This window comes from Vanacampus margaritifer, chromosome 4, assembly GCF_051991255.1.
Source record: "Vanacampus margaritifer isolate UIUO_Vmar chromosome 4, RoL_Vmar_1.0, whole genome shotgun sequence".
NCBI classification, from domain to species: Eukaryota; Metazoa; Chordata; class Actinopteri; order Syngnathiformes; family Syngnathidae; genus Vanacampus; species Vanacampus margaritifer.
This window is the reverse complement of record NC_135435.1, coordinates 1,697,564-1,715,000: the sequence shown is the minus strand read 5'-3', so window position 1 is coordinate 1,715,000 and position 17,437 is coordinate 1,697,564. Positions and strand designations below refer to the sequence as shown.

Here is a 17,437-nt window from a genome sequence, read left to right as displayed (position 1 = left end):
TCACATCACAATATCATGCATCCCTTCATGGTAACTGTATATATCATGATATAAAATTAATGTTAAAAATATTTCAAATTCCTACGAATTTCATACATTATTCATGTCTGGATAATTCTTAATTGTATGATCCAAGGATTCTGTTATATTCATTTTGTGGCGGCGGTACACACATTTTTTTCGACAGAAACAACCATTTGACAGTATGAGGGTCTTTCTCTCGCTCTTTCTCCAACTCTCTCGCTCGATGGTGGTCACAGGGCCCTTAGTTTGCTTATGCCCTTTTCATAATTATGGGACTACTGAGCGTAGCAAGCAGCACATATTACTATTCCTAGAAAAAAGGGTTTATTATTATTATAGCACACCGATTTTTCCGCAAGAATGCGGCCCGTACCGTAGATCGCACCGGGACAAATGAGGTATCAAACGATGCGGCTCGATCTGACTCGGTGCGGCATTATTTTTCTAGGAATTCCCACTTACCATGGCGACGCAATACCCCAAAAACTACCCCAAAAAGTGCCATAGGAATGAATGGGAAATGGAAAGACAAAATCACACACCTAAAGCACCTTTTTCCAAGACACGCTGCGCGCGCATACGTTGTCCGACAGATACGAATTTTAGCTCATTTTGTAGGAATTTTTCCCATCTTTAGCTCAGTGTCGAAATTTTTTTAAGGAATGAAAAGCTCTCCCCTCTGTGCGGGTTCAAAGACAGTGAGTGAATTAGGCTTCTACCGCACTCTGTTGACCAATTAACTTTAGAGTGGCGGGAAAAAAGAAAAGTCTACTTCTATTTGCAAAAGTTTCACTTCAACCCGTCACCATGGCCACAATCTTTGCTCACTAGACGTCAAATTCTCACATTTTGTAGTCACGAGTGTCTTCTTTCAGACAAACTAACTTTTATTTGGCTAAGGTGTCATTTAGTACCTTTATTTTCCCTTTAAGCGAGTAGAAGTTGGACTCTCTCGCCTATCTCTCCCATGTTAATTTGGGCGACTTTTTCCTCTTCATTTCTGATAAATCATAAGTTTTCAACCTGCTCTCATTTGGTCATTTTTCATCCGATTAAAAAAATGAGAACATGCTCGTGTTCCCCAAACCCTTGCCGTTCTAACGAGCCATTTCTTGAATCTGTATCTTGAAGAGTTAAGTCGTGGGAGGCTCTTCTTTGAGGTGTGCGTCTCTCATTCAATCGCAATGCAATGTGGGTGCGTGACGTCACTTCAACTCGTCACCATGGCCACAATCTTTGCTCACTAGACATCAAATTCTCACATTTTGTAGTCACGAGTGTCTTCTTTCAGACAAACTAACTTTTATTTGGCTAAGGTGTCATTTAGTACCTTTATTTTCACCTTAAGCAGGAGAAGTCGGACTAATTCGCCTGCCTTTTTACATGTTAAATTCAGGCGCCTTTCGCTCTTCATTTCTGATAAATCATACGTTTTCAACCTGCTCTCATTTGGTCATTTTTCATCCGATAAAAAAAATTAGATCATGCTCGTGTTCCCCAAACCCTTGCCGTTCTAACGAGCCATTTCTTGAATTTGTATCTTGGAGAGTTAAGTCGTGGGAGGCTCTTCTTTGAGGTGTGCGTCTCTCATTCAATCTCAATGGAATGTGGGGCGCGTGACTGCTCCAAGTCAAAAATGGATGTGAGTTCTTAAAGAGAAAGTGACATATTTTTAGATTATGGTTAACTTCCACATTTCTTGACCGATTCCAGTCATTTAAATTTTAAACTGTTCAGCTCATTTACATTTTTTGAAATACATTTTCAGGGACAGTGAGATACTTTTAGTTGATGTTCATTATGGTTAACTTCCACATTTCTTGACCGATTCCAGTCGTTAAAATTTTAAACTGTTCAGCTCATTACCAAAGAGTCAGCAGTCCCATTCAAAATTTCCGCGGGAATTTTTCTAGTTATGCATTATTATAGCTGAATTGAAATTCACTTCCAGAACAATTTGTCTGAATTTCCATATGTTTTAAAGGGACACTCAGTGTTATATAGTGGCATATAGTGGTGAACTAATAATGCATTCATTTTTAAAAAACTACTGTTTATCTCAGTAGTATGTGAAAAAAAAATAAAAATGTTGCATCCCATAAACATGTTTTTTTTTTAATATAATCGTAAGTCTAGTAATCATTAATTCATTAATTATTTTACATGGCTGGCGTCGCACCTTATAGTGGCCGCCATGTTTCGCCGCCGTCTTTCTGCTACGGGTGCCTGAAAGAGACAATTTCAGCAGCGCATTTCTTACCGCGTTTTGTTACTCGTTTGTCGACAAACTTTTTTTTCCCAACCCCCAATAAACAACGAAGAAGAGTTTCCAGTCAGTGCGGAAAGCATTGAAAAGTAACACGCCATCGAGCACGACAATAGCTTTGGGAATTTATTTTATTTTTGAAAGTGTAAAACTGAAATGGATGACCACACCTATTCCGCTCATTCCAAGTCACCTACCGCACATAAACGAAAACGTCCTGACCGAAAACAGCGCAACAAAACAAGAATTTATATTGGCGCTGCGTTTGCCAGATGGAGAGAACTGAGGAACAGACTAGGTCTGGAAAGTGACGGTGCCGTCGCCTGTTTTCTACTTGACCGGTAAGTAAGAGTACATTTATGTTTGCATTTTGAGGGGAAAAAAATATGCCCCTTTCTAATTAATACAATGTCTATACCATTGTTTTCTGACCACTAGCTGTTCATTAGCAATTCCACATCACTCGAGCTATTTCTTTATGTAGCTACTTTGCCTTTTCTGCCCGAACGGTGATTCCCGCTAGCAGGTTTTATTCAGAGTAGAATTAATAGCCACACAAGTTATTTAGTGTAACTGTGGTTTTGTAGGTATATTTGCCCCACAACTTGAGAATATAAAGCATACTGTATTAGTGGATGGGTTGAAAATGATTATTTTTGTTGTGTTTGGTGCAAATAGTGTTCTTGAATCACAGCAGGAAAAAAATATTCGGCAGGGAATCACTTTCTGGCACAACTGTTAAAACATGCGGCCCCACCTGGTGTAACATCCCTGCTGGGTGTACTGTAAGCCCTGCTCGAGGCTGAACTCTCACTCAAGTGTGTACTGGTCCATTTAATACAGGAGTGTACTGGCTGCTACGTTTTCACGGAAACTCGACAAGCAAGCATTCCTTGCATAGTCTATGCAGTAATACAGTCAAGTTAATTTTTATCTAGCACAATGTTTTGGGTGTTTTGTTGGAAATGTGGTGACATGGACTGCTATTGTTGATTCAATCATGACAGTCTTATGAAGTCTTCAACCGCCATGAAAGCAAAGCAACCTGAATTTTTGGCTCCATGTCAAGCATTTTCAGTGGGACCGACAGGCAGGATTATTTACCACATACAAATGTTTCTATGGTTTTATCTAATGAAGTTAAGTTAAAAAAAAAATTTATGTCTCATCTTCCTTTTCAGAGATGTTCAAGAGTGCTAGTGCAAATCCTGAAATTGAACTCCTTGAACAAAGGTTAGCCATTCACACTTATTTCGCATTTGTAACAGTGTTCCTGCCTTGTATTAATATCTAAATGACACACATAATTTATTTTTTATTCATAAGCCTACATTAGATGAGTATTTCTGAGGAAGAGTTGGATGAGGAGAAAAACAATGACCTCATGAATAATATGTAAGTAATAGCCTCTCTTTTTTTCAAACACAATTTTAGTAAACATTGTTTTGTAAAGATTTTGTGTCTTTCAGTATAGATTGGGTAATGAAGACCAGGACAGCTCTGATGAAGACTATGTGCCAGCAATTTCTTTGCGGTGTGTAAATACCCATTACTTGTTATCTATTCCATATGGAGTTTAAGTTGTAGTACATTTGTCTGCTACGCAGAATGGGAGGTGCATTAAAATATGCACAGGTCATCGATGAGCTGCTAATCATCCGTATAGAGGATTCTGTGCACGATCTGCCCGCCATTGAAGAACCAATGGATCGGCCTGAGACGCTGCCAAGCCCCTTTTTGCCAGAAAATTTCAAAATTGAAAGGGGAAAAGAGATTGTCTAAGGCAATTGTTTGACTGGGTCAAGCTACTCTTTGACAATTGTCCAAAAGTTTTGAGCTTGGAGAAATGTGTGACATTTAAAGTGTCCATTACTACAAGAGGGACAGGGATGAAAGTTGAATGGGTAAGTTTTGGTTGTCTCAACAACTGAGACAGAACTATGGGTTTTTGCCAGTAGTTATGATATTTAGCTGTAAGTGGGTTTTTTTTTTCAATTTAGGTGGTGATTTCTTAAAAAAAGATTCTGACCTTACATAAGCTGCATGAACTTCTATATTGAAGAATTTCTGCTCTCTACCGTTATCTGGCTTCACTGAGTAGCTGGAAAAGTGGATGCATTCACACTGTTGACTGGTCACAGTATGGATTTTTCTTAATATTTTGTCAGTGTTTCATTTGTATTCACATAGTAAAATGTAAACATATTTTTTCATGCATTTTCAGATGTGTTCAAATGGACACCAAGTGTGGTTTTGGGATACCCAGCCAAGGCTGAATTTTGGAATGCAGGGTGGAGATTTTTTTGCTCTCTACAAATATATTATTGTCTGGAAATAACTACGCTAAGGTAGTCCTGCTATTCAAATTCATGAACATTGGAATGGTAAACAGAAACACCTTCTTCACTATACAAGACACATACTGCGTTGATGCCATCACAGAGTTTTGGATAGAAAAAAGATCTCAATCCATTGCTACACTTCAAGGAAAACGGGCTCCTTGGTAACAGTTTCAATTGAAATCCAGTGCACAGCATGAATGTAGTAATGTTTTTAACATGGCGACTGACAAGCATCCGATAGTTTTATGAAGAATTTCAAGGTTTGCACTGTAAATCATGTGTGCATGAAGAGCAAAAAGGTTAGCCTTTCACCTTATGTTGAAGCAATAACATTTTTTTTTACATACAGGAGATGGACAGAATGACTCACCTGGCCATTGTCTACAATACTGCAGCTATGCTACCATGGAGAATGAGAACAAAAAAATCATCAATGTCTCTACAAGTGGACAAACATGGGCTGGGCTCATCAAACTCATACGTCATCAAACTCATTTGAATTAATTACCAAGAACTCTAAGATGTTTTGGAAAGGCAATTATAAATTCCCTGCGGAACTTTTACAACCAAGAACTCCCTTTACCCAGAACTCAAAGATCCTAGGCTTGTTCATGGAAAAGCAGCTAAACACTAAAAAAGATTCCAGTTCCTTTGGGTAAAATTTTATTTTGTGAATAAATGTACTTTTCTACCCTTTCATTTGTCTTAAAGCCAGCAAAGGTGAAGGGCCAATCTCGCATTCTAGTGTGGTTGAAAGACCTAATCAACCATTTCTGGTGGTGCTGTAAGACAGGAGGAACAAAAGAACCTTTCCTTGTGAGTACTACTTATGTCAACAGAATTTTCCACAAGTATCTCCACTTCAGGTAGATTGTGAAAGATTGACTTTTATTCCATATTCCTTGTGGTCGAGTGCTGCATCATGTCTTGTTTAAAAGTTTTATTAAAAGTTAATTGCTTGTTTTCATGTTTGTTTTACATGTATGTTATAGATGTTCTGCTGACTTCAACCAATACTTCAGTACTAACTAGTAGTATCATTTTTTATTTATTTTTTTAACTTGAGGGGTTCCAGAACCATATTCTAATGTATACTAGCATTCACTCCCCCTGTTTATGAGGCAAGGGTGCTTCTGGCAGCCTTGGGTTATAACTACCACCGCAGTCTATCGACACTCAAAACATCTGAAGGCAATAAAATGTAAGTTCTCAAGATGTCTTCTCACTATTGAAATTTTCTTATCCTCTGTATCTATTAATTATTTTTGCCAAAGTCTGTTATGATCTTTAGTTGATGTAACTTGTTTTTACTGATATTGCTGTGGTTGCAGTTTCAGGAGAAAGTACAATAAGAATGCCAGAAGATACACACTGTAGGCACTGAAAGAAGGAAAATCATACAAATACATCACGGACTTGTGAGAAAAAATTATCAACGGGAGACTCAGCAGCCAAGTTAGAATGCCCCGAAGGAGGACACTTCGAATAGAGGACCCCTGAAGGCTCGGTGTTGTACCTCCACCTACCATATATCTGAGCTGCAACAAACTCAAGTCAGCAGAGGTCTTGGTATGTGATTTGCATATGTACAGTATTACACACTACATTAACTTTTTGTCTGAGCCAGTACGGAATGGTCCAGGTGTCTAAAGCCATGGAGTGACTCCTCCCTTCGCTTTCCTCAGCAAGCCTGTGGCCTATGTGGAATATATCATCGCTGGTGGGACCATGCCCTCACTCCATAACATGTACTTGTACAGTCAAGGAGCATGTCAAACTGCTAATAAAGCCAGCAAACATTGAAATGACTTCATTATTACTGTAGTCTTAGTTTTGACCAAATAACATTGGAGAGTGGGTGAAAAGTAGAGTTACAGGTCATACTGGAGAGTTTGAGGAATTTGTGAGAGAAAAAATACATCATGGTATTGATGTAATCAAATATTTTAGCTGTGTACAACGCATACCTGCTATGTGACACTACTTTTGGCTCAAGCCTGTATGTCCATTTTCTGTATATTGAAATACACAGCATATTGGTACATTGTTGTACCAACTGCAATTCATCTAGCTGGTTATATTCTAATAGTATTTTTTTTTAGTTCATGTATATGATTTTATTTTACTTAAGTTTTTATCTTTTTTCATGTAGAGTACCTTAGATTCATTGGCTAATGAACAATTGCTTGTCATTGCAAGCATACTTGGCATAGTACAATTTATAATAATTCTCCAGGCAGGTGTTTTACATTTCTGGACCTGTAAAATTGTGTTGGGTGTCTGAATGAACACTGCATGTTGACTCCAAAGGACATAGTATTTTTAGTTATTCAAAATGTACAAATTAACACACACCAACAATATATAAGTTATACAAGCTACAACAAACCAGTGTCATACATGGAGTAATTATATCCCGGGTAAAAAAAAACAAAAAACGTCGTATTGTCCTTGGGGATCTGGGAAAGTGTCTCTTATTTTCCAAACACAAAAGCTTGGAATTACTCGCCGGTTCCCTGCTCCCATTGATCTATGCTGCCAGAAAACAAAGTGACTGTAGGCAGCATATCTAAATTCTTTGTTGTCGTCACCGGGCTCCCTTGTTCCACCCAAAACGGTGACATCCTCCCTGTACTGTCTATGAAGCCGTATGATACCAACATTGAGGCAGTACAGTGAGAAGTGGGGTAGAGTAGAAATGCAGTTTGAGGGTTATTGACCACAGCATCTGCACTCTGCATCCGTGGGCATTTCTCTGCAGAGGCCACAAGTACACCAAAGTACAAAGTACTACAGTCAGGAAAATCATGGCGATGCTGATGTGCAGTGTTGGGAATAACTTTTTTTCATAAAAGGACTAATCTAGCTAATTATTCTCCCCATATTTGAAACGCCGTTATTGTATGAGAAATGCGTTGTTACAATTTATTTATTAGATTCAGGGCTCGAAGTAAGCTTACAAGACATTGTGCTGTGACTAGCTCTGAAAATGTCATTTGCGCACAGTTAGAGGCAGTTAGAGGTTGTTGTCAGACCTCATTACAATAAAAGTGTCTTGACAGCTGAAATGTATAGTGACTTTTATTTTGGAGGTGCCGTAGCAAACGTGTCACGACGTGATGGATGTATCGTCCTTCTTCCTTCTGGATCTTAAGGCTTAGCATATGTTAGCATTTTAGCAAAGAGTCCACGTCCTCGCCTGGAACTCTTTTGACAACTTTGACAAGAGTGACATTAATCAAAAATAACAGTCGAGATTTGCCGAAAAACGGCCGACATGAGGAGCGATTTGTTCACGATCATGTTCCACCAAGAGCCATATTGCGACTCCACAAGCACCATAACAGCGATAAAGATACCAGTAAGTCATAGAGACACTCTCGCCTAGTGTAATTAATAGCGCCAACAATTGTATTTCTCTTATTTCACGAGTGCTAAACATGTAAAAAGTGTTGAAAGAAATATGCTCACACTCCTGGAGGCTATGGAGTGACAAGTGTATGTAAATTATGCATGTTAAGCCTAGTTGGGCCGTTTTCTTACATAAATCAATCATTAAACACGTCTTTATTTGTGTAGAGTTATAAACTAAAGATATATCACCATACTCTCATATTTGAAAGTGTACAAAAGTTTATGTTTTTCAGAGAGATCAAGTGGAAGCTGATGATTCTGTGTAAATATAGTAGTAGTTATGGCTATGATTTTGAGAATATAAAGCACACTGTATTAGTGGATGGGTTGAAAATAGTTACTTTGCCTGGTAACAAGTTACTTTTATTATGAAGTAATTTGATTACTAACTCAGTTACTTTTTTAAGCAAATAAAGAGTAACTGTAACTAATTACTTTCTTAAAGTAACATTCCCAACACAAGGTGTCAAAAAGTAGTCCTGGCTGTCTGGAGTTGTCTCAGCTGGACTAGGAGATCTTTATGTTCCTCCAGGGACATTTCCTCTACAAGTCTCTGCAAAAAGGTAACAAAATTGTGTTTCTGATGAGGTAGCAAACAATGAACTCAAAGTCATTTGAGCCAATGAAGTACACATTACATGAGCAAGCCATGTAGAATTCTGCACATTAAAATATAAACACACAAGGAAGCTGTTGTATCTTCAGTCAAAACTTAGTACAGTTGCTTAGTGATATTCATTAGGTGAAATTTAGGAAACCAAATTGTTCAACATGGTGACAAATCAACATCTGAGTAAAAGCTTGTCCAATTTATTTAATATTTTGAATGAAAAATAAAAATAATTTTAAGTTATTTTGTCAGTATTAATTTTGCTGCTTTTGCTGATGTTTTAGATTTTTTTGTTGAGGTACCCTTTCAGTACCGGTATCGCGATATTTTATTTAGGTATCGTATCGAAGTAAAAATGTTGGTATCGTGACACTACTTTCCCATCCTTTCTAAAATGTGGCAGATTAAACCTCCCTGACTTGGTGACGTCAATAAAACTCGAAAGTGCACTTGACCCCGCCCCCTCGGGTTAGTTGCACCGCCTCTGGTAAAGGTTTGTCACACCCTCAGAAATTAGAGTTGGCTGCTGCTTTTTTTTTTTCCTCCTCCAATAAGCTTCATAGAAAACAAATGGGGAAACAAAGATCGGGAAGAAGGGTTGCTTTGTTTCTGGCAGCACAGTGCACAAATGAGCATCCCAGTGTTTTTCCACTTCCGTCGTCAGTCTTTGAGAAGACAAAAGATAAATTTTATTTTTGAAGGATGTGTACCGACAGCATTTCTCGAAGGACTGTTTAGTTAATGAAAGCCGGTGTGTGACATGACTGCAAACGTGAAAGACATAAGTTTAACATTTTATTTTTGATTTAGCCTTCCTTCCTATCTTTTCAATGGGGTCCCGCACCATATAAATCACCACAAAATTGTTATTGCGATCACAATTCTACTCAACAACTCACAACAAACAACACTCGCTATACCTCAATTATTTCAATTATTATATCGTTCCCGCTTATAAACCGTTTTTTTTCCCTTTTTTTATCCTGAGAGCTCAGTATTGTTCATTATATATAAACCTGTTTTATTAATTCAGAAAAGGCCCTACAGATGCATTTTCATACATGTCACAGCTGCACAAATGGCAAAAAAAAAATAAGGTGGCACAGCCATTTTTGCATTTTTCCACGTCATTCATTATTGTCGTCCAGCAGTCGGGGTGGTGCCAAACAAATAAAAAGAAACAATCGCTTACCTCTTCAGGACGGCGGTGGCTGGCAAAGGCAGGATAGTAATCTATAGGAGCTTGCATGCCACCCAGCCCCCCAACAAAATGTTTACACAACTCAACTCAGCTTTATTTATAAAGCACTTTAAACATTGCTGTATACAAAGTGCTGTACATGGAACATAAATCAATCATGCAGTAAAGATAAGTAACACAAGAACAACAAAGCAAACATTACAAGTAAATAAAGTTTACATTAGTAAATTCATAACAGGATGTATAAAGTAAAATAAATAAATAAAATAGACATCAAATTCATAACACACAATACAGAGACACCGCAAAGCACTGAGACAATGCTAAGTCTCATGGTGAGCCAAAAGCCAAAGAATATAGATACATTTTTAGACGTGTTTTAAAAGTAGATAGAGAGGGGGATTGCCTAATATTTTGCGGAAAGTCGTTCCAAAGGGAGGGACTGGCAACTGCAAAGGCTCAATCCTCTCTAAACTTCCGCTTTTTCCTCTGTACCTCCAGTTGTGTCTGGTCTGCTGACCTGAGGCACCGGGCAGGTACAGAGCTCAGGAAGGTAAAGTGGGGCAAGACCATTTAGAGATTTAAAAACAAGTAAAAAATAATCTTAAAATAGACTCTAAATTGCATAATAAGGGTTATGTGCTCCCTCTTTTGGGCACCAGTTAAGGAGACGAGCAGCAGCATTTTGGACAAGCTGGAGACGCTTGAGGGAGGACTGGCTGATTCCAAGATACAGTGCATTACAATAATCCATCTGAGATGTAGCGAAGGCATGGATTACCATTTCTAAGTGCTTCTGAGATAGGAGAGTCTTTACCTTAGCCAGCTGCCTAAAATGATAAAAGATAGCTTTGACAACAGCACCAATTTGCCGGTCCAGTTTAAAATCACTATCACATCACTTAACACCCAAGTTTGAGACTGTTGGCTTAATGTGGTGCGCCAAAGGACCCAAGTCAGCAGGATGAAAAGGGCCATTGGGACCAAAGACCATAACTTATGTTTTCTTCTCGTTGAAGTTCACGAAATGTAAACCTCCAGGCTTTGATTTTCTCCAGACCGGACAAAAGTGGCCTCAATGAGAAAGCGTCCTTTTTATTAAGCGGGACATAGATATCATTGTCATCCGCATAGTAGTGAAAAGAAATCCCATGTTTTCTTAGGATAGAGCTCAAGAGCATTAAGTACAATGAGAACACAGGGTTCGTACAGGTGCTTTAAAACCTTGAAAATGCTTGGATTTTAATGTTGTGTTTTCAAGGTTTGAAAAGTGCTTGAATTTTGGGTGAAGTGCTTGTAAATGCTTGAAAGTGTTCATCATATTTCTCGGCAGCCTGACTCAATTAGGGGTGAAACGAGTCCTGAGCAAATAGAGTGCAAAAAAAAATCTGTGAGGGCTTTTTCCTGCTTCAAGTACTTGTTTATTCAGCAATCTGCGAGCAGGGCAGCTTCTCAAAGTCAAATTCAAACTAGCAACCACTATGATTGCTTCCACGGTTTAATTTCAGGATAAAAGACTCCCAAGTTATCAATGTCCATAAAGTGTTACTTATTATGCTTTTATTTTGAATTATCTACCGCGGTGCGAATCAACAAACGTTATGTGGCCGGCTTGACTTTGCTCTGTGGCGGAGCCGCCAAACATGGGGACGACCGCAGCTTCGATGACCCATCAAAGTATGTCGCCACGTAAAAGTGCTGCGTTATGCAAAAAAGATTGGGCACCAGACTGCTGCTCAGAGTACTGTGCTCAAACAGCTGAAGCTGCCATGTGGATGAACTCAAACGGTTGCCAATTAAGGTCCACACCAACATGGTAGGCTAACTCAAATGAGCTAAATATGAATTTAATGTCTTTTTTATAAAGCATTAAATTGCATTGCCACTTGTGTGGCCCTGATATAGTTTGTTCTGAAAGATTAATTAAAAACAAATAATAACTGATAAAAATGATCATCAGTCACATCAAAATGACATCTCCAAACAACATTTATTCACTACTTAATCAAGATTCACACGAAAACATGTCTATGTTCATTTTTTCTTTATTTTTAAACTGTGATGACATTATGAACAAAAAATAAAACACTATTAGTCGTTCTTAGGACTCGTAAATCAGGACAAATTCCTCTCTTCCCTCCACTGTGCTGGATATAAAAACATTGCTAGCATGAATACCATAGGTGGTGCTGACTCTATTCATTAAAATAAATAAAAAAAAGAGCACAACAAATTATCACCAAACAATCACCTCTGTATTAAATATTTTGTGCACCAGACACAGTATATTTGAACCTTTAACGGGAAGAAATACAATTCCTTATTTGTCTCCCGTATAATGAAAATTTACAATTTGAAAAAATAAACTAATTGAAGGAAAAAAAAAACAATTGAAAGGTTGAAAAGTGAAAATGTGTAATTTTTTGGTGTGAATTTAAAAGTACTCGTAAGTATTTTTAATTTTTATTTTGTATCAAATAATACGAATAGGGCGGCACGGTGGCTGACTGATTAGCACGTCCGCCTCCCAGTTCAGAGGACGTGAGATCGAGTCCGGGCTTCAGCCTTCCTGGGTGGAGTTTGCATGTTCTCCCCTTGCTTGCGTGGGTTTTCTCCGGGTACTCCGGTTTCCTCCTACATTCCAAAGACATGCATGTCAGGTTAATTGAAATCTCCAAGTTGTCCATAGGTGTGATTGTGGGTATGAATGGTTGTTTGTCTCTGTGTGCCCTGCGATTGGCTGGCAACCAGTTCAGGGTGTACCCCGCCTACTGCCCGAAGCCAGCTGGGATAGGCTCCAGCGCCCCCCGCGACCCTTGTGAGGACAAGCGGTTAAGAAAATGGATGGATGGATGGTTGGATAATACAAATATATATTTTAAAATGAATACTCAAGTACTCTGTAGCATTTTCAGTCGAGTATTAGAATCCTGAAATACTTGACTTAATATCGGCTAATTATAAAATAGAAAGAAAAAAAAATCCTTAAAATGAAAGCGACTTGAATCTGTTGGCTTTGCACGCACCTTTAAGTTTTTGTCTTGCATCGCGTGACATTGTCGCCCCCACCAAAAGGACTGTTGGCGCAGCCATGCCATAAGACTTGGAAATGCCGGTAGACAGAGGAAAAAAAACACAACATCAGTTTTTGCGTTCGGCCTGCATGCAACTCACTCTTTGAATGAGCCATTTATTGAATGATAAACCCGCCCACACTCCCAGAAGTAGGTAACATCAATTAAGAACACCCGGCCACCATTCAACAAGGACAGTGCTGCATCGGTCCATCATGCCGGGAGGTGGCCGGCGGTAAGACCACCCAGCCCCCGCTCTCTCTTGCAGAGGTCCCCGCTTGGCCGGCGGTGAGACCAACCAGCCCCCGCTCTCTCTCACAGAGGTCCCCGCTTGGCCGGCAGTGAGACCAACCAGCCCCCGCTCTCTCTCGCAGAGGTCCCCGTTTGGCCGGCGGTGAGACCAACCAGCCCCTGCTCTCTCTCGCAGAGGTCCCTGCTTGGCCGGCGGTGAGACCAACCAGCCCCCACTCTCTCTCGCAAAGGTCCCTGATGGTGGCGAGGCAGCGAGCCGCTGGAAAGGAGGCGGCTTCTCGCTGCCGGACGGCTTCCGCTAGCTGGCGACGCGGGGCCGCCTTCCTGCAAAATGGCTTCCGATGTTCCCCCAATGCAATTTTGACAGACATTGGCTGCGCAACTTAACAAAAGAGAAATATTTACCTCACTATTCCCCTGTTTACCTCGTCATTGGAGACGTGCACGTGCGTGCGCCCAGGAGATAAGCCTCTGTGGATCGGGGTGTGAATCGGGACCATTTTGACAGATACCAGATCCATTTTTCTTCCCCAATATCTGGACCGATACCCGATCCACGTATCGGATCGGAACATCCCTAGTTTGGATAAAATATTTAAAATGCAGGACTGTTTTTATTGTAGCCAACAAATATTCCCTTCTCACAATGTGTGTCTAACTTTTTCTTGTCATATTTGTAGGCAAAATATTCTGTACCAAATGCTCTCATTCTGGACATGTCAGGTTTCTTCCCAGTCAACACAAAATATGGGGTTTGTTGAAGACGTCTATTTAAGCATTGATTTCTGATTATAGCAGCAGCTTGTACTGCATATGTCCACAACTCTTTTGGTAGTTCACTCTCAATTAACGTACATCGTGCCATTCAAACAGAGTCATCCATGGTTTTTCTGCAGTCCCATTCTGATGGGGTGAGTAAGGAGCTGAGGTTTCATGTTTGATAGCGTTTTGACTGAGCAGTGACTGAAACACAGAAGATGTAAATTCGGTTCCATTATCTGATCTTATACATCTAATTTTCCCGTAAGGGCAACATCTGCTATAAATCTTTCTGTAGCTTTGACTGTGTCACTCTTAGTTTTTAGAAAATAAGTGAATATAGCTCCTGAATAATCATCTGTAAATAAATGTCAGAGGAAATCTGAATCCATCTTTTGCTGCTGATTCTATAGGTCCAGCCAGGTCTGCATGAACCAGTTCTAATATACTTTTAGCTTTTTCATCTGGGTCTGTATTTCTACTCTGTGCAAATTTAGCTTTGAGGCACACTTCACATTTCAGTTTACATTTCTGACTTTTCCCTTTAATTTTCATGCCTTCTGTGAACCTTTCCAGCTTAAACACGTCGTCATAATTACAGTGACCCAATATTTCATGCCATGTTTGGACATAACACACATTGCACTCATCTATATCATTTTGAATGGTACTCAAATAATATAGTCTGTCTTTTGTGTTTATTTCAAAAGTCATACCATTTTTGTGGATGAGTGGGTTCCGTCCCTCCATGAAGATGACTGTGACCGAAAAGACGTCCTGGGAGAATGACGGAACGTAGAGCATCTCCTTCAGGTTCACGTCAACATCGCGGCCTTCGCTGTTCCTTAGGTGCACTTTGGCGGTGCCTTTCTTCAGCGCAATCCCGCTGGTCCACACTCCTTCAGCCAACTCAAGAACATGGCTCTGGGGGCTTGAAGCTTGGATCAAAGTCCTCGAAATTCTCGATGTCGGTGACGATGTCCTTCGTCGCTCCCGAGTCGACACTGAGGCCCTTCACCGCACGGGATCGTGCACCTTGAATGCAAACGTGTGGTCCTCCTTGTCCACCGCTTGCTTTGCTAAATCCTGCTTCCTCCGCCGACATTGTGCGTCCTTGTGCGTGGCGTTCTTGCAGAGGCTGCACCTTTGTTCTCTGCGCTCTGGTCGACGTGACCTTCATCTCACTGTCCTCCCACCAAATTTCTCCGTGCTTTCATAGCTTCTCAATTTTTGTTCGGCGAAAGTTAACTTTTCATCACTCTGTGTAACGTAAACAGAGAATGGTTTAAATGTGTCAGGCAGGCCCTTTATAACCATTGCGGTCACTCGATGTCTCTCCTGCGTTACACAATGCTGTGATGGCAGTCTCTACACAGATAACATAGTCCGTGACACTTTCGTTCACGCCTTTTTGAAGGAATGTCTGCTCTGTGTACAAACTAATTATGTGCGGCTTTTCTTTACCTGCCTTCCTTTACCATCCAACAACTGAATTAGAACTGCGTACGCCTCCACATTTTTACTGGTGCCTTCTTCAGCATCATCCGAGTCTGCGTCAGGAGCGTCATTCAAAATAGTGGTCTTGAGGTCTAGCAGACGCAAATGTGTCAGGAGCTTTGTCTCCCATGGTTCATAATTCTTTTTATCTCTGTCAAAACATAAACGGTTCCATCGGCTTCCAAATTATTTCCCGTACCTACTACTGGGCCCAAAACCTGTTGGCGCAGCCATGCCATAAGACTTGGAAATGCCGGTAGACGGAGGAAAAAAACACGAACGCATCTTTTGCGTTCGGCCTGCATGCAACTCACTCTTTGAAGCAGCCATTTATTAAATGATCACCGGTGTAACCCCGCCCACACTCCCAGAAGTAGGTCACGTCAATTACACCTGACCACAATTCAACAAGGACAGTGGTGCATCGGTCCATCATGCCGGGAGGTTTTTGTTCTAATGAACATTGGTGAGAAAATGAAAAATACAAACTTTGGATAAAATATGGACCAAATCCACGTGTAGCCTGCTGCAAAGTATGCAAAAAGGAAATTCAGCTTTTTGCAAAGGGAAAGTTGGCTCTCTACTCTCCAAAGCCTCCCTCAATTTTGCAATGATGTCCTCAACAGTTGCCTCTGCCTCCAAGAAGCGTATCATCACGGTTCTTAGGGTTGTCAGTTTTCAATGAACAACCTCTGCGACATAAATTGACCTACAAACAGACAGACCAACACTTGATTTGTCCTAGGGTCCAAGTAGTCCCTTAAATTAAAATTTATATTAGAAAATCCATAATAAAATAATTCCAAATAGTAATTAGGTAACAAACACTTCTGTTGCTATTCAATGGTTGCAGACTGTCATATACATTTATACTGCATACGGTCGTACGCTGTCGCTAGACTAGTTCAGTTGCAAACGTCAATTGCATAATCAAGTAGCAACCGTTTCCTTTGCAATGGTCTGAAAAAACCTATTGGTCTTGGGGCTCCTACCAATGGTCTTCCAGAATTTACAGAAGATACTGAAGGCGATGATAATGAGAAGGGGACAGGTGCTCTGTTCCCAGGGGTCGTAGGAGTCATGCTTGGCCCCTGATCTCCATGCACCTCATAATGCCCACGGTTGGTGAGATTCATTGTAGGAAAATTCCCAGAAGCCTCTGGGAAAATGGCAGTGTTTGTGTCATCTGTAACATAAACACTGCAAGCACTGACCTGTATAATTGGATGGAAAGGAACATAAATTTCATTTGAAATGTATTTAGTGATTTAGAGTTGTCATAGCACAGTACAACTCCTTTTTCCTAATGTCATTTCTGTTTACCAGAAATAAATCTGAGGAGAAACTAAATTTGAAAAAAAATGAAAGGAATGGTGTTTGATTCATATCTGGGTAAAAGAAAGCGTCAGACAGAACATAATAAACAATATGAGCCCCATGCTAGCTAATAAACTAGCTTAAGTTCTCCCCACTCCCCACAAACATTAGTAAATAAACATGTTAACCCACCTGAAAAATCCTGCAGATCTTTTCCACGGTCATATCATCTTCTTGCAGAGTGAAACGTTTCCCACCACGAAACGCAATGTATGACTCCATCTACTCACCGACAATAATGAATATTGTGTGGAAGTGTGTTTCGAAGTCCCGAAGATTGGGCGCCAACAGAGGTCTCGAAATAGACAATAGGGGACAGCAAGCCACCGCTGGCGCAGCAGTAGATGTTGCAGCAAAAGATGAACGGCTTCCGGGTCAAGGAGAAATGAGCTCGCGGGAAATGATTTACAGCCGTATTTCATTTCCCGATTTGTGATAACTTAACACATAATAGAATATCAGATAAGGGCTCGTTTCCCGTTATTTATTTTTTTATAAACAAAAACGTTTCCCGTTATTTGTCTATAGACATCAAGACAAAAAATGGAAATCGGTTTGTTCCCTGTTTCCCGTTTCCTTGCTTCAGAAGGAAAAACGAATGGCCAAAAAGTACACGGACCA

General features: G+C 40.1%; 2 protein-coding genes across 11 annotated transcripts in view; one reads left to right on the top strand and one right to left on the bottom strand.

Annotated features, from left to right (window-relative positions):
* The window catches only part of spg21 (SPG21 abhydrolase domain containing, maspardin), a 48,982-nt gene that overhangs the window by 11,607 nt on the left and 19,938 nt on the right, over window positions 1-17,437 (top strand). Inside the window, exons 3-11 of one of the 10 annotated variants that reach the window (XM_077562818.1) lie at window positions 2,563-2,631; window positions 3,472-3,523; window positions 3,617-3,685; window positions 3,760-3,824; window positions 3,898-4,194; window positions 4,291-4,430; window positions 4,515-4,638; window positions 4,982-5,833; window positions 5,964-6,201. The exons of 2 other annotated variants lie outside the window; for them this stretch is intronic. The gene's annotated coding sequence lies outside the window, so the exon portion shown is untranslated. Of the gene's footprint in view, window positions 1-2,479; window positions 3,381-3,471; window positions 3,524-3,616; window positions 3,686-3,759; window positions 3,825-3,897; window positions 4,195-4,290; window positions 4,431-4,514; window positions 5,834-5,963; window positions 6,202-17,437 lie in introns of all 10 variants that reach the window. 7 more of the 10 variants (XM_077562824.1, XM_077562823.1, XM_077562819.1 and 4 more) reach the window with 7 other exon arrangements.
* Window positions 11,944-16,648, bottom strand: LOC144049998 (uncharacterized). Its single transcript, XM_077562827.1, has 4 exons — window positions 14,659-16,648; window positions 13,609-13,760; window positions 12,884-12,959; window positions 11,944-12,491 (listed from the first exon to the last, which is right to left on the bottom strand). Exons 1-4 carry the CDS (start codon window positions 14,744-14,746, stop codon window positions 12,418-12,420), a joined length of 390 nt encoding a protein of 129 aa, XP_077418953.1. The 5' UTR covers window positions 14,747-16,648; the 3' UTR covers window positions 11,944-12,417.

What these genes read in the sequence shown, in the direction of transcription:
- LOC144049998 (XM_077562827.1), bottom strand. Translation starts at nt 14,746, where the DNA reads ATGCTCTACGTTCCGTCATTCTCCCAGGACGTCTTTTCGGTCACAGTC. An exon ending in TGCACGTCTCCAATGACGAG is followed by an intron (nt 12,960 to 13,608) that starts GTAAACAGGGGA and finishes GGCATTTCCAAG; the next exon opens with TCTTATGGCATGGCTGCGCC. An exon ending in TGCAAGACAAAAACTTAAAG is followed by an intron (nt 12,492 to 12,883) that starts GTGCGTGCAAAG and finishes TTTGGAATGTAG; the next exon opens with GAGGAAACCGGAGTACCCGG.